The sequence below is a fragment of the Neoarius graeffei genome, chromosome 23 (assembly GCF_027579695.1).
Source record: "Neoarius graeffei isolate fNeoGra1 chromosome 23, fNeoGra1.pri, whole genome shotgun sequence".
Lineage (NCBI taxonomy): Eukaryota > Metazoa > Chordata > Actinopteri > Siluriformes > Ariidae > Neoarius > Neoarius graeffei.
This window is the reverse complement of record NC_083591.1, coordinates 30,603,270-30,618,211: the sequence shown is the minus strand read 5'-3', so window position 1 is coordinate 30,618,211 and position 14,942 is coordinate 30,603,270. Positions and strand designations below refer to the sequence as shown.

Here is a 14,942-nt window from a genome sequence, read left to right as displayed (position 1 = left end):
CGACTCTGTCAGAATATGCTTTTACGTTCATATATTAATGTAGGACGTCCTGACAGTTCAAACGACTCCGTCAGAATATGCTTTTACGTTCATATATTAATGTAGGACGTCCTGACAGTTCAAACGACTCCGTCAGAATATGCTTTTACGTTCATATATTAATGTAGGACGTCCTGACAGTTCAAACGACTCCGTCAGAATATGCTTTTACGTTCATATATTAATGTAGGACGTCCTGACAGTTCAAACGACTCCGTCAGAACATGCTTTTACGTTCATATATTAATGTAGGACGTCCTGACAGTTCAAACGACTCCGTCAGAATATGCTTTTACGTTCATATATTAATGTAGGACGTCCTGACAGTTCAAACGACTCCGTCAGAATATGCTTTTACGTTCATATATTAATGTAGGACGTCCTGACAGTTCAAACGACTCCGTCAGAATATGCTTTTACGTTCATATATTAATGTAGGACGTCCTGACAGTTCAAACGACTCCGTCAGAATATGCTTTTACGTTCATATATTAAAGTAGGACGTCCTGACAGTTCAAACGACTCCGTCAGAATATGCTTTTACGTTCATATATTAATGTAGGACGTCCTGACAGTTCAAACGACTCCGTCAGAATATGCTTTTACGTTCATATATTAATGTAGGACGTCCTGACAGTTCAAACGACTCCGTCAGAATATGCTTTTACGTTCATATATTAATGTAGGACGTCCTGACAGTTCAAACGACTCCGTCAGAATATGCTTTTACGTTCATATATTAATGTAGGACGTCCTGACAGTTCAAACGACTCCGTCAGAATATGCTTTTACGTTCATATATTAATGTAGGACGTCCTGACAGTTCAAACAACTCTGTCAGAATATGCTTTTACATTAATAAATGAATGTATGACGTCCTGACAGTTCAAACGACTCCGTCAGAATATGCTTTTACGTTCATATATTAATGTAGGACGTCCTGACAGTTCAAACGACTCCGTCAGAATATGCTTTTACGTTCATATATTAATGTAGGACGTCCTGACAGTTCAAACGACTCCGTCAGAATATGCTTTTACGTTCATATATTAATGTAGGACGTCCTGACAGTTCAAACGACTCCGTCAGAATATGCTTTTACGTTCATATATTAATGTAGGACGTCCTGACAGTTCAAACGACTCCGTCAGAATATGCTTTTACGTTCATATATTAATGTAGGACGTCCTGACAGTTCAAACGACTCCGTCAGAATACGCTTTTACGTTCATATATTAATGTAGGACGTCCTGACAGTTCAAACGACTCCGTCAGAATATGCTTTTACGTTCATATATTAATGTAGGACGTCCTGACAGTTCAAACGACTCCGTCAGAATATGCTTTTACGTTCATATATTAATGTAGGACGTCCTGACAGTTCAAACGACTCCGTCAGAATACGCTTTTACGTTCATATATTAATGTAGGACGTCCTGACAGTTCAAACGACTCCGTCAGAATATGCTTTTACGTTCATATATTAATGTAGGACGTCCTGACAGTTCAAACGACTCCGTCAGAATATGCTTTTACATTAATAAATGAATGTATGACGTCCTGACAGTTCAAACGACTCCGTCAGAATATGCTTTTACGTTCATATATTAATGTAGGACGTCCTGACAGTTCAAACGACTCCGTCAGAATATGCTTTTACATTAATAAATGAATGTACGACGTCCTGACAGTTCAAACGACTCCGTCAGAATATGCTTTTACATTCATATATGAATGTAGGACGTCCTGACTCTTCAATTGACCCTGTCAGAATATGTAGAATTAATAGGTTTTTTTTTTTGGTCACTGTTCACAAATACCATTTGCTCTATTAAAATGAGTGTAGGACGTTCTTGCAATTCAAATGACGCCACAGGACGTTCTCACAACTCGTATGACCCCATCAGAATATGCTTCTACAGTAATAAATGACTGTAGGATGTTCTGACAATTCAAAAGACCCCTTCAGAATATGCTTCTACATTAAAATATGAGTGTAGGACGTTCTTACAATTCAAATGACGCCGCAGGATGTTCTGACAACTCGTATGACCCCGTCAGAATATGCTTCTACAGCAAGTAGGACGTTCTGACTATTCAAATGACCATCGGAATATGTTTTTACAATATATGAATGTAGGGTGTTCTGACGTATGCTTCTACATTAAAATAGGAGTGTAGGACGTTCTGACGGTTCAAACGACCTCGTCAGAATATTCTTTTACTTTCGCAAGACTCACGCAATGGTTAGAACTCAGCATTATGTTAGATTAAGTAGTAAAGATTGAATGCACGCCGTTAATCTGCACCATTTATTCTGCACCGTTTATAGCACAGCTGATGTCGGACAAAAATCTGTTCAAATGCCAAGAAATGACGTTTTGTGCTCTGCGCATGCGCAGTGGTAGTCTGGTTAACACCAGACCATATCACAAGTGAAATATGGTCTGGAATCCGCCTATTGAATTTCTCGTAGGGGAGGTGTGGTTTACGATTGTCAACGGCCGTTTATTGGACGTTGCGAATGTCTATCATTTGGCGTATACGTAGCCCATGGCCAATCATGGCAGTTGTACCCGGTGACGTAGTTCGAGCGACAAAGAGGCGAAGAAGAGAAGGAAAGAGAAAGAGAAGGCAAAACAAAAATAGGAAAACCATGGCACCGAACGATTACTGCCGTTTGTGCAAGACAAATATGAGAGAAGCTGGACCCGCCGCCATGTTAAATGTGATCCGTAAACAGTCCCAAATAAACTACAAGCTTCCGTTTGTCGAGTAGTACGCGTCACCGTCTTTCCACCCCTCCCCACTCTCTGATTGGCTCCCTAACTCAGGCGAGCCTTTAGACCATAGTTTCCATGCTGTCTTTTCAGATCGGAACGATTGTGCAAAGCAGCATGGGATTTCCCAGGCTAGCGCAGTGGGGCTTTGTCGGACGCATTGACGTGTAGGACAGTTTATCAGAACACCGCCATTAGCACATTTTAATTTTCATGTGATCGAGGTCACCGATTCGGCACGCTCCCAATCTATAACTCTGCAATTGCTCTTCACCGAAACATCATTCCAGTTTGCTATGACCGTGGCAATTAGAGTACCAATCAAAAGTTTGTGCACCCCTACTCGTTCATAGGTTTTTCTGTATTCTGACTATTTTCTGCGTTGCAGGACAATACTGAAGACATCAAAACTATAAAATAACATGGAATTATGTGGTAAACAAAATGCGTTTTTAAAAAACAAAACAAAACACGTTTCATATTTTAGATTCTTCAAAGTAGCCGCCGTTTCCTTTGACGCTTCGAACGCTATCGGCATTATCTTAACCAGCTTCATGAGGTAGTCACCTGGAATGCTTTTCAGTTAATAGGTGCCTCATCAAAAGTTCCCATCTCATCTCATTATCTGTAGCCGCTTTATCCTGTTCTACAGGGTCGCAGGCAAGCTGGAGCCTATCCCAGCTGACTACGAGCGAAAGGCGGGGTACACCCTGGACAAGTCGTCAGGTCATCACAGGGCTGACACATAGACACAGACAACCATTCACACTCACATTCACACCTACGGTCAATTTAGAGTCACCAGTTAACCTAACCTGCATGTCTTTGGACTGTGGGGGAAACCGGAGCTCGTCAAAAGTTAATTAGTGCAATTTCTTGCCGTCTTAATGCATTTGAGATCAAACAGTAAATAATACACATGCAGTAAACAACTGTAGTAATCCATATTAAGTCAAGAACCGCTCAGCTAAGTAAAGAGAAACGACATCCATCATTACTGTAAAACATGAAGTGTCTTTTAACCCTTTGATGCAAAACATGGGTCAAAAGTGACCCGGCTGAGTTTTTATCTTCTATATCTTTGCAATAAATTAATTCCATCATTCAGTATTCAAGGTATTCCTCAATTAACTTGTTTTTGGTCATCATACACCCTTATTTTATTTTTTTCCTTTCTTACTTTTTGAATAAAAACCCTTTTTGTATCACTACCCTTCTAATGGGTCAAAACCGACCTGCATTCATTTTCCAGGTTATTTCATGTGTGGCTGAGTGTTTCGATGATATACTTTTGAAATAAATTCATTTTGTCATTTACTTTTCCAAATATGCAGTAAATATCTTGTTTTTGTTTAGCACAAATCATCATTTTTATTTTTCCTTTCTTAAGTTATGAACAAGCACAGCTTTTGTAATTCTAGATCAAGTTTACACACATGGGTCAGAAACGACCTGCGTGCATTTACTACAGCGTTTGGTGGGAACTGTGAATTGTGCTTGTGTCAGACATTTCACAGCTCAGCACAGCCCCCTTTACCCATCTCATACATGCAAGTAATGTTTTTCAATTGTTCTAACATTACCTTAGAAAAAAATTGATGATGTTTAGGTTACCTTGAGAGTGAGTAGATTACTTGTCAGAAAGTTACAAGTAATTACTATTAGCTACCGAGCTGTCGACATATTCTACTTTAGTTAGCTAATTTTATTGTAGTTGGCTTCGCTAACTACATAGTTAATAAATAAATAACTGGCCCCATTCACTGCTAAAGTAATTACTTGAAACAAATTATTATTATAGTATTAAGACATTTAATTTTAAATCACAGGGCGGCACGGTGGTGTAGTGGTTAGCGCTGTCACCTCACAGCAAGAAGGTCCGGGTTCGAGCCCCGTGGCCGGCGAGGGCCTTTCTGTGTGGAGTTTGCGTGTTCTCCCCGTGTCCGCGTGGGTTTCCTCCAGGTGCTCCGGTTTCCCCCACAGTCCAAAGACATGCAGGTTAGGTTAACTGGTGACTCTAAATTGAGCGTAGGTGTGAATGTGAGTGTGAATGGTTGTCTGTGTCTATGTGTCAGCCCTGTGATGACCTGGCGACTTGTCCAGGGTGTACCCCGCCTTTCGCCCGTAGTCAGCTGGGATAGGCTCCAGCTTGCCTGCGACCCTGTAGAAGGATAAAGCGGCTAGAGTTAATGAGATGAGATTTTAAATCACACTTGGATGACCCATGTGTAGTAATATAAAAATTATTTTTGTTCATAAAGTCGGAAAGAAAAAAATTAAATTAATGATTTGTGGTAACTAAAAACAAGATATTTAAAGAATACTTGGAGTATTCAATCATAAAATAAATTGATTTCAAAAGATAGAGCAAAGAAAAACTCAGTCAGCATGAAATAACCTGGAAAATGAATGCGGGTCATTTTTGACCCATGTTGTGCATTAGAAGGGGTGTGCATACGTTTTGCATCAAAGGGTTAATTAATAAAAAAAAAATTTTTTTTAAAAACAATGATTTAGAAGATTTCGACTGGTACTCTATCATGATGAAGGTTACGATTGCTACAGGTTCTGTCATATTGCATTGGCTGTTATTTTGAAGTATTGAAAAAGGAATAAGCCTGTGCATCTCAGCAGTGCTTTGTTGTATTGACACCAGGTGTATGTAGGTTAAAGATTATACTCTGTCAATCCACAGTGCGAATCCATCCATCTCATCATCTCTAGTCGCTTTATCCTGTTCTACAGGGTCGCAGGCAAGCTGGAGCCTATCCCAGCTGACTACGGGCGAAAGGCGGGGTACACCCTGGACAAGTCGCCAGGTCATCACAGGGCTGACACATAGACACAGACAACCATTCACACTCACATTCACACCTACGGCCAATTTAGAGTCACCAGTTAACCTAACCTGCATGTCTTTGGACTGTGGGGGAAACCGGAGCACCCGGAGGAAACCCACGCGGACACGGAGAACATGCAAACTCCACACAGAAAGGCCCTCGCCGGCCGCAAACCCAGAACCTTCTTGCTGTGAGGCGACAGCGCTAACCACTACACCACCGTGCCACCCACAGTGCTAATCATGAAACCAAATGAAAAGAATCAAGTCAATTTCTGCATCGTTATAGTCCGTTGTATAGTACCTGGACCCCGAATCAGGGCTTGCGTCAATGTTTTGCATTTAAAAATGTTGGGATTGGTTATAGGACAGGAACAAAGTGCAGTGAGAGAGTGAGGCACTGGAGCCTTCTCTCTGCCAAAGCTGTAACCTAACTAGCTAATTGTGGCTTTTTATTTGCACGGCGATTTGGAAACAATGGCTAAACTGAGCAAAATTCAGAGCAGTACAGTCAAAAGCTGTTTTCTAAATATACTGGTAATATGATGCAGCATCACCTTGCATTTAAAGACAGGTCAAGAGAAAACAAAGTTATCAAGACTCCAGCTCAGAGTATGAAGCACACATTTGCTGCCAGTCAGCTTCGTTAGGGATCCGAAAAGGGTACGTTTGAGGTACAACCCTGATTCCAAAAAAGTTGGGACAAAGTACAAATTGTAAATAAAAACGGAATGCAGTAATTTACAAATCTCAAAAACTGATATTGTATTCACAATAGAACATAGACAACACATCAAATGTCGAAAGTGAGACATTTTGAAATTTCATGCCAAATATTAGCTCATTTGAAATTTCATGACAGCAACACATCTCAAAAAAGTTGGGACAGGGGCAATAAGAGGCTGGAAAAGTTAAAGGTACAAAAAAGGAACAGCTGGAGGACCAAATTACAACTCATTAGGTCAATTGGCAATAGGTCATTAACATGACTGGGTATAAGAAGAGCATCTTGGAGTGGCAGCGGCTCTCAGAAGTAAAGATGGGAAGAGGATCACCAATCCCCCTAATTCTGCGCCGACAAATAGTGGAGCAATATCAGAAAGGAGTTCGACAGTGTAAAATTGCAAAGAGTTTGAACATATCATCATCTACAGTGCATAATATCATCAAAAGATTCAGAGAATCTGGAAGAATCTCTGCGCGTAAGGGTCAAGGCCGGAAAACTATACTGGGTGCCCGTGATCTTCGGGCCCTTAGACGGCACTGCATCACATACAGGCATGCTTCTGTATTGGAAATCACAAAATGGGCTCAGGAATATTTCCAGAGAACATTATCTGTGAACACAATTCACTGTGCCATCTGCCGTCGCCAGCTAAAACTCTATAGTTCAAAGAAGAAGCCGTATCTAAACACGATCCAGAAGCGCAGACGTCTTCTCTGGGCCAAGGCTCATTTAAAATGGACTGTGGCAAAGTGGAAAACTGTTCTGTGGTCAGACGAATCAAAATTTGAAGTTCTTTATGGAAATCAGGGACGCCGTGTCATTCGGACTAAAGAGGAGAAGGACGACCCAAGTTGTTATCAGCGCTCAGTTCAGAAGCCTGCATCTCTGATGGTATGGGGTTGCATTAGTGCATGTGGCATGGGCAGCTTACACATCTGGAAAGACACCATCAATGCTGAAAGGTATATCCAGGTTCTAGAGCAACATATGCTCCCATCCAGACGACGTCTCTTTCAGGGAAGACCTTGCATTTTCCAACATGACAATGCCAAACCACATACTGCATCAATTACAGCATCATGGCTGCGTAGAAGAAGGGTCCGGGTACTGAACTGGCCAGCCTGCAGTCCAGATCTTTCACCCATAGCAAACATTTGGCGCATCATAAAACAGAAGATACGACAAAAAAGACCTAAGACAGTTGAGCAACTAGAATCCTACATTAGACAAGAATGGGTTAACATTCCTATCCCTAAACTTGAGCAACTTGTCTCCTCAGTCCCCAGACGTTTACAGACTGTTGAAAAGGGAATGTCTCACAGTGGGAAACAGGGCCTTGTCCCAACTTTTTTGAGATGTGATGTCATGACATTTAAAATCACCTAATTTTTCTCTTTAAATGATACATTTTCTGAGTTTAAACATTTGATATGTCATCTATGTTCTATTCTGAATAAAATATGGAATTTTGAAACTTCCACATCATTGCATTCCGTTTTTATTTACAATTTGTACTTTGTCCCAACTTTTTTGGAATCGGGGTTGTACTTGCTCGGGTTCGGTGTCAAATCCATACACTTAAAATGATCAAGACTTATTTTGCTAGAAATTTGTGTAGGAAGCTTTGTCCATGTGTAGAAGGTACGTCATGAGGTTATTTGTGTCATGATTGTGTGTGTGTGTGTGTGTGTGTGTGTGTGTGTGTGTGTGTGTGTGTTTAGGAGTGCTGTGGCATGTCAGTGTGTTACGGGAAGATCTTCATCCTGGGTGGACGGGGCGAGAACGGCGTGGCTTCTGACAGTATCACGTGCTATGACCCTGCCTCTGGCATGCTGACGGGAGTCGCTGCAATGCCCCGCCCCATTTCCTGTCACGGCTGCATCACTATACACCGTTTCGATGAGAAGCTGCACCGGACCTGAGAGTGGCACTCAATATACACACACACACACACACACACACACACACACAGCGGGATCTGTTCAAACACTCAGAATAACAATCTAGACTCTACTGATGCGTTTTGTTCATCTTTCCTTCATGATGATCAAACGATCTTTAACCTTTTTTTTTTAAACACTGTTCTATTATATGCAAGTAGCCCACGTCCTCTTTTGTCTTCCTTTATCTTTCACTTATTTTAACCCAAGACGTTTTGCATTCATCTTTTTTCTATTTAATTTTCACTCTGTTTATTTCTTCTTCCCTCTCTCTCTCTCGCGCTTGCTCTCTCACTCCTCTAAGAATGTAAATCACCTCTTTAGATCTCATTACATGCTGAGACACTGTGTACATTCTTGTGACGCAACACGTAGTGCCACGCGAAATCCATCCATCATCTGTAGCCGCTTATCCTGTGCAGGGTCGCGGGCAAGCTGGAGCCTATCCCAGCTGAGTATGGGCGGGAGGCGGGGTACACCCTGGACAAGTTGCCAGATCATCGCAGGCCACGCAAAATGCTTGTGCAAAACTTTCATAGTATTTTGAGCATCACACAGAACAGTAAAAAAGCAACAGTCATATTTCAGCTGCTTGGCAATTTGCCGCTCTTGTTTGAAATCTTTTAAGTCCGTTCTTCTGACTTGCTCGTTATTTAGCGTTACGTTATTACTCACGATCACAATCTCTTTCATTAAAAAAAAAAAAGAATTCAGCATAATTTGTGCATTTTACGTTATTCATTTATATTTTTATTTACTGTCATTTGAACTTTTTTTTTTTATTATTTGTATTTTTTTTAATGACATTTGTATTTTGCTCTATATAAAAGCAACGTGCCGTATAGCCTATAGATGAATTTGCTTGACCGGTGTCAGTGTGTGACTTTAAACACCCCTTTTGTTGACACTTGACGTGTTTTCCCCTCTTATACGTTTTCCCTGTCATAATGTTGATTTTGAAACCTATATAGGTTTCTTATTCTAACTGATAAAACGTCGCCACACAGGACACAGTGCTTTGTTGGATCTGTATTAACGATGATCACGTGTCCAACGCAGAGAGAGCGTTCTGAATCGGGTGGTGTTTGTGCTGTGAACCTTTTCATCTTTGTTCTTTTTATTTAAGCATGTATCGGTGACTATAACGTGTGTGTGTGTGTGTTTAAAGCAACCCCAATAATCACTTAATGTCATGTTAATATGTCACTGTTAGTGCTATGATATCTTAATGTAAATACAGTACATTGTTTCCTATGTGTGTATTTGTATTATGTATTATAATATTAGCACATATTTTATATTTCTGTTTGTCCTGTAAGCCGCTTTCCTTGCATGTGCCAGACCTAATTTTCAATAACTTTTTTTTTTTTTTTTGAGAATTGGCATCTTTTTATTTTACTTTCAACTATACACGACCGTTCAAAAGTTTGGGGTCACCCAGACAATTTTGTGTTTTCCATGAAAAGTCACACTTTTATTTCCCACCATAAGTTGTAAAATGAATAGAAAATATAGTCAAGACATTTTTCTGGCCATTTTGAGCATTTAATCGACCCCACAAATGTGATGCTCCAGAAACTCAATCTGCTCAAAGGAAGGTCAGTTTTATAGCTTCTCTAAGGTGGTGTTTACATTAGACCGTATCAGCGGATCATCAGATTAACGTTTTTAAAACGATTAGTGTGCACACAGCAACGCCAATACACGATTCGCGTGCACACAGCAACGCCAATACATGGATACGCTCGGCTCCGCAGGCATCCTGCGCTCCAAATCACTCCGCCCTGAACAGCAAGTGCCCTCTGGAGGGTGCGCACTCCGGCCCTGCGCAGCTCACAGAGCGCGCGAGTGGAGCGCACGAGCTGTGATTCGGGACTGAGCCGCTGTGTGTGTGATCCCAGCGCAGATCACTTACCACTTGCAAGTGGAAGGATGGCAAGCCTAAAGACAATCATAACTACACAATGGGCAGTATTTGCATCAGTATTTGCAGTATTTTCATACTTTTATACTCTTTAATGAAAGGTGATACAAGGCGGAAGTCCGCGCCGTTTTTCAGCAGTCGCGTCACATGACCAACGCCAGCGAATCAGGAAGGTGGATGTCACAGTGACGTTGTCCAATGACGACGCCAGCTAGAGCTCAGCACAGCGTATCCGCGTATTCTCAATGTTTACACAGCACCGGACCAGACACGATCTAGATTGAATACGTGGACCCTGACGGATTCCCGTTTCCAGGCGTTTCCAGGCGTTTTAATATAAACGGACAGTGCATCCGCAAAGAAAACGAGACAGATACGGTCTAATGTAAACTTGGCCTAAAGAGCTCAACTGTTTTCAGCTGTGCTAACATGATTGTACAAGGGTTTTCTAATCATCCATTAGCCTTCTGAGGCAATGAGCAAACACATTGTACCATTAGAACACTGGAGTGAGAGTTGCTGGAAATGGGCCTCTATACACCTATGGAGATATTGCACCAAAAACCAGACATTTGCAGCTAGAATAGTCATTCACCACATTAGCAATGTATAGAGTGTATTTCTGATGAGTTTAAAGTGATCTTCATTGAAAAGAACAGTGCTTTTCTTTCAAAAATAAGGACATTTCAAAGTGACCCCAAACTTTTGAACGGTAGTGTATAACAGAATTCATAATAAGCAAACAGTGTGAATTCTGTTTTTTTTTTTCCCCTTTCATATCAAATTTGTCGTTGCTGCATTGTGACATGATGATAATACCTCGGGCAGTTTTATCTTTCCTCACAATCCCTGCAGTTTTAGAGAATTTGGTTCTTGTTATTTGACATTCAGAGCTGCGTTTCTGCATCTTCTTCGAGAACTGTAATGAAATTCAGTGCTTAGAGTCACATACAGTAATTACGTCTGAAAACCCAGCCTGTAAAATGGCAAAAGTGAACGGAGTCATTAACAAAGCCAAGCGTCAGTTTGATTTATCCAGAATCATCCCAGTACTTTTTTTTTTTTTTTTTGGTCATGTTTTGCCCAGTATTTCGTCGCTGTCAGGTCAAAACCTGCTATGTGACATTTTTCCTTTTTTACAGGAGATGTAAAAAACTGAATAAAACTCTGAAATAACAAGCTGAGAAGCCAGTAAAAGTTGTTCTGTTATTAGCTTGGTCAGTTAAATATCCATCAAAATAGCTAATTGCAGCATTATATTAGCGTAAATTGCAAAAAAAAAAAAAAATCATCCTTGAGAATTGACCTAAATTGTCACATAGCAGGTTTTGAACTGACAGCGACGATTTGCTCTAGCTCCAAGTGTGTGTGTTTGGGTACGGGTGTGCAAAGTAAAATCCAAAGAATGTTGCTGAAATTCTACTCAAAACTGAGTTGTTGGGTGGATTAATTTAGATGTCTGGTTAGAATGTTTAATACAGTAATAACTGTGTGTTACTAAATACAAGAATTTGTTTAATCGCTAGTTCTATTTTGCTATTAAGTTTGCAGCTTTGCCTCCATGTATCACAAAGAATCAATAAAAAATTCATCTCTGACAATGGATTCAGTGCAGATTACAGATTCCGATTACATGGAAGTGTGTACAGTGGTATGCAAAAGTTTGGGCACCCCTGGTCAAAGTTACTGTGAACAGTTAAGCAAGAAGGTCCGGGTTCGAGCCCCGGGGCCGGCGAGGGCCTTTCTGTGTAGAGTTTGCATGTTCTCCCCGTGTCCGCGTGGGTTTCCTCCGGGTGCTCCGGTTTCCCCCACAGTCCAAAGACATGCAGGTTAGGTTAACTGGTGACTCTAAATTGACCGTAGGTGTGAATGTGAGTGTGAATGGTTGTCTGTGTCTATGTGTCAGTCCTGTGATGACCTGGCGACTTGTCCAGGGTGTACCCCGCCTTTCGCCCGTAGTCAGCTGGGATAGGCTCCAGCTTGCCTGCGACCCTGTAGAAGGATAAAGCGGCTAGAGATGATGAGATGAGACAATTTTAGAGTGAAAAAAGGAAAGGAGTAACTTGGAAAAGTATGGGAACCCTAGGCCACTTGAGCACTTTGACCAAGGTCTCAGACCTTAATTAGTTTGTTAGGGTTATGGCTTGTTCACACTCATCGTTAGGAAAGGCCGGGTCATGCAAATTTCAAAGCTTTATAAATACCCCGGCTCCTCTAACCTAGTCCCAAAAATCAGCAGCCATGGGTTCTTCGAAGCAGCTTCCTACCACTCTGAAAATGAAAATGGTTGAGGCCCACAAAGCAGGAGAAGGCTAGAAGAAGATAGCAAAACGTTTTTCAGGTTGCCATTTCCTCAGTTCAAAATGTAATTAAGAAATGGCAGTTAACAGGAACAGTGGCGGTCAAGATAAGGTCTGGAAGACCAGGAAAAATTTCAGAGAGAGCTGCTCATAGGATTGCTAGAAAGGCAAATCGGAACCCCCGTTTGACTGCAAAAGACCTTCAGGAAGATTTAGCAGACTCTGGAGTTGTGGTACATTGTTCTACTGTTCAGCGACACCTGCACAAACATATGGCCTTCATGGAAGAGTCATCAGAAGAAAACCTCTCCTGCGTCTTCACCACAAAATTCAGCGTCAGAAGTTTGCAAAAGAGCATCTAAACAAGCCTGATGCATTTTGGAAACAAGTCCTGTAGACCAATGAGGTTAAAATGGAACTCTTTGGCAGCAACAAGCAAAGGTACTGTATGTTTGGAGAAATAAAGGGCACAGAATTTCATGAAAAGAACACCTCTCCAACTGTTAAGCATGGGCGTGGATCGATCATGCTTTGGGGTTGTGTTTCAGCCAATGGCACGGGGAACATTTCACGGGTAGAGGGAAGAATGGATTCAATGAAATTCCAGCAAATTTTGGAAGCAAACATAACCTCATCTGTAAAAAAAAAAAACTGAGGTTGAAAAGAGGATGGCTTCTACAAAAGGATAATGATCCTAAACACACCTCAAAATCCACAATAGACTACCTCAAGAGGCGCAAGCTGAAGGTTTTGCCCTGGCCCTCACAGTCCCCTGATCTGAACATCATTGAAAATCTATGGATAGATCTCAAAAGAGCGGTGCATGCAAGACGGCCCAGGAATCTCAGAACTGGAAGCCTTTTGCAAGGACGAATGTGTGAAAATCCCCCAGGTAAGAACTGAAAGATTATAAGCTGGCTACAAAAAGCGTTTGCCAAAGGGGGTGTTACTAGGTACTAACCATGCAGGGTGCCCAAACTTTTTTGCTTCAGGCCCTTTTCCTTTTTTGTCACATTGAAAATGTAACAGATGAAAATAAAAAAATGTTTTTGCTTAAAATATAAAGGGAATGAGTCATCTTTAACTTTATGCCTTTTGGAGATCATTTCATCTTCAACTTGCTTAACTGTTCACAGTAGCAGCAATTTTGACCACGGGTGCCCAAACTTTTGCATACCACTGTATAGTTAACAATTATTCCACGAAATCAAGTCGTACATGAGCTGATAGCATACGAGGCGTGTAGAGCTGAGTTGGCTATAAGCCATGTACAGTAAGATTGAGTGGAATAACTTTTATTATATTCACATTCACTGGATTTTGAGAAACAGCCATCCATTATCTGTAGCCGCTTTATCCTGTTCTACAGGGTCGCAGGCAAGCTGGAGCCTATCCCAGCTGACTACGGGCGAAAGGCGGGGTACACCCTGGACAAGTCGCCAGGTCATCACAGGGCTGACACATAGACAACCATTCACACTCACATTCACACCTACGGTCAATTTAGAGTCACCAGTTAACCTAACCTGCATGTCTTTGGACTGTGGGGGAAACCGGAGCACCCGGAGGAAACCCACGGGGAGAACATGCAAACTCCACACAGAAAGGCCCTCGCCGGCTGCTGGGCTCGGACCCAGGACCTTCTTGCTGTGAGGCGACAGCGCTAACCACTACACCACTGTGCCGCTATTTTGAGAAATGGAGCATTTTTATTTTTTGCAAATTCGATAAATAAAAACTTCATACAAAACGTCTGACAAAATAATTTCTGTTTAGTGGACACGTGACAAATTGCATACATGCATAGTAAAATATTCAAATTAAATTTTTATTTGAGCTTTTGAACCAGTCTAAAAACATTCAACAGATTTTAATGCTTAAAGATGAAGAATGTAAACAAACCGGAGAAATGACAGGAGCAATTTGTGAAAAATGCTATAATAGTAATGATAATTCTTGAAAAATAAAAAAGATTCATTCTTACCATCAAATACTTTTATTCCATAGTTTTTTTGTTTTTTTTTTTTGGGGGGGGGGGTTGTTTCCGAGTAGGGGCGGCACGGTGGTGTAGTGGTTAACGCTGTCGCCTCACAGCAAGAAGGTCCGGGTTCGAGCCCCGTGGTCGGCGAGGGCCTTTCTGTGCAGAGTTTGCATGTTCTCCCCGTGTCCGCGTGGGTTTCCTCCGGGTGCTCCGGTTTCCCCCACAGTCCAAAGACATGCAGGTTAGGCTAACTGGTGACTCTAAATTGACCGTAGGTGTGAATGTGAGTGTGAATGGTTGTCTGTGTCAGCCCTGTGATGACCTGGCGACTTGTCCAGGGTGTACCCCGCCTTTCGCCCGTAGTCAGCTGGGATAGGCTCCAGCTTGCCTGCGACCCTGTAGAACAGGATAA

General features: G+C 41.6%; 1 protein-coding gene across 2 annotated transcripts in view; it reads left to right on the top strand.

Moving 5' to 3' along the window:
- klhl24a (kelch-like family member 24a) overlaps nt 1–11,850 on the top strand; it is a 126,237-nt gene extending 114,387 nt beyond the window's left edge. For both annotated transcript variants that reach the window (XM_060906057.1, XM_060906058.1), the window contains exon 8: nt 8,107–11,850. In XM_060906057.1, coding sequence (XP_060762040.1) covers nt 8,107–8,307 — 201 coding nt within the window. In that variant the 3' untranslated portion in view covers nt 8,308–11,850. The remainder of the gene's footprint in view (nt 1–8,106) is intronic.
- The last annotated feature ends 3,092 nt before the right edge of the window (nt 11,851–14,942 follow it).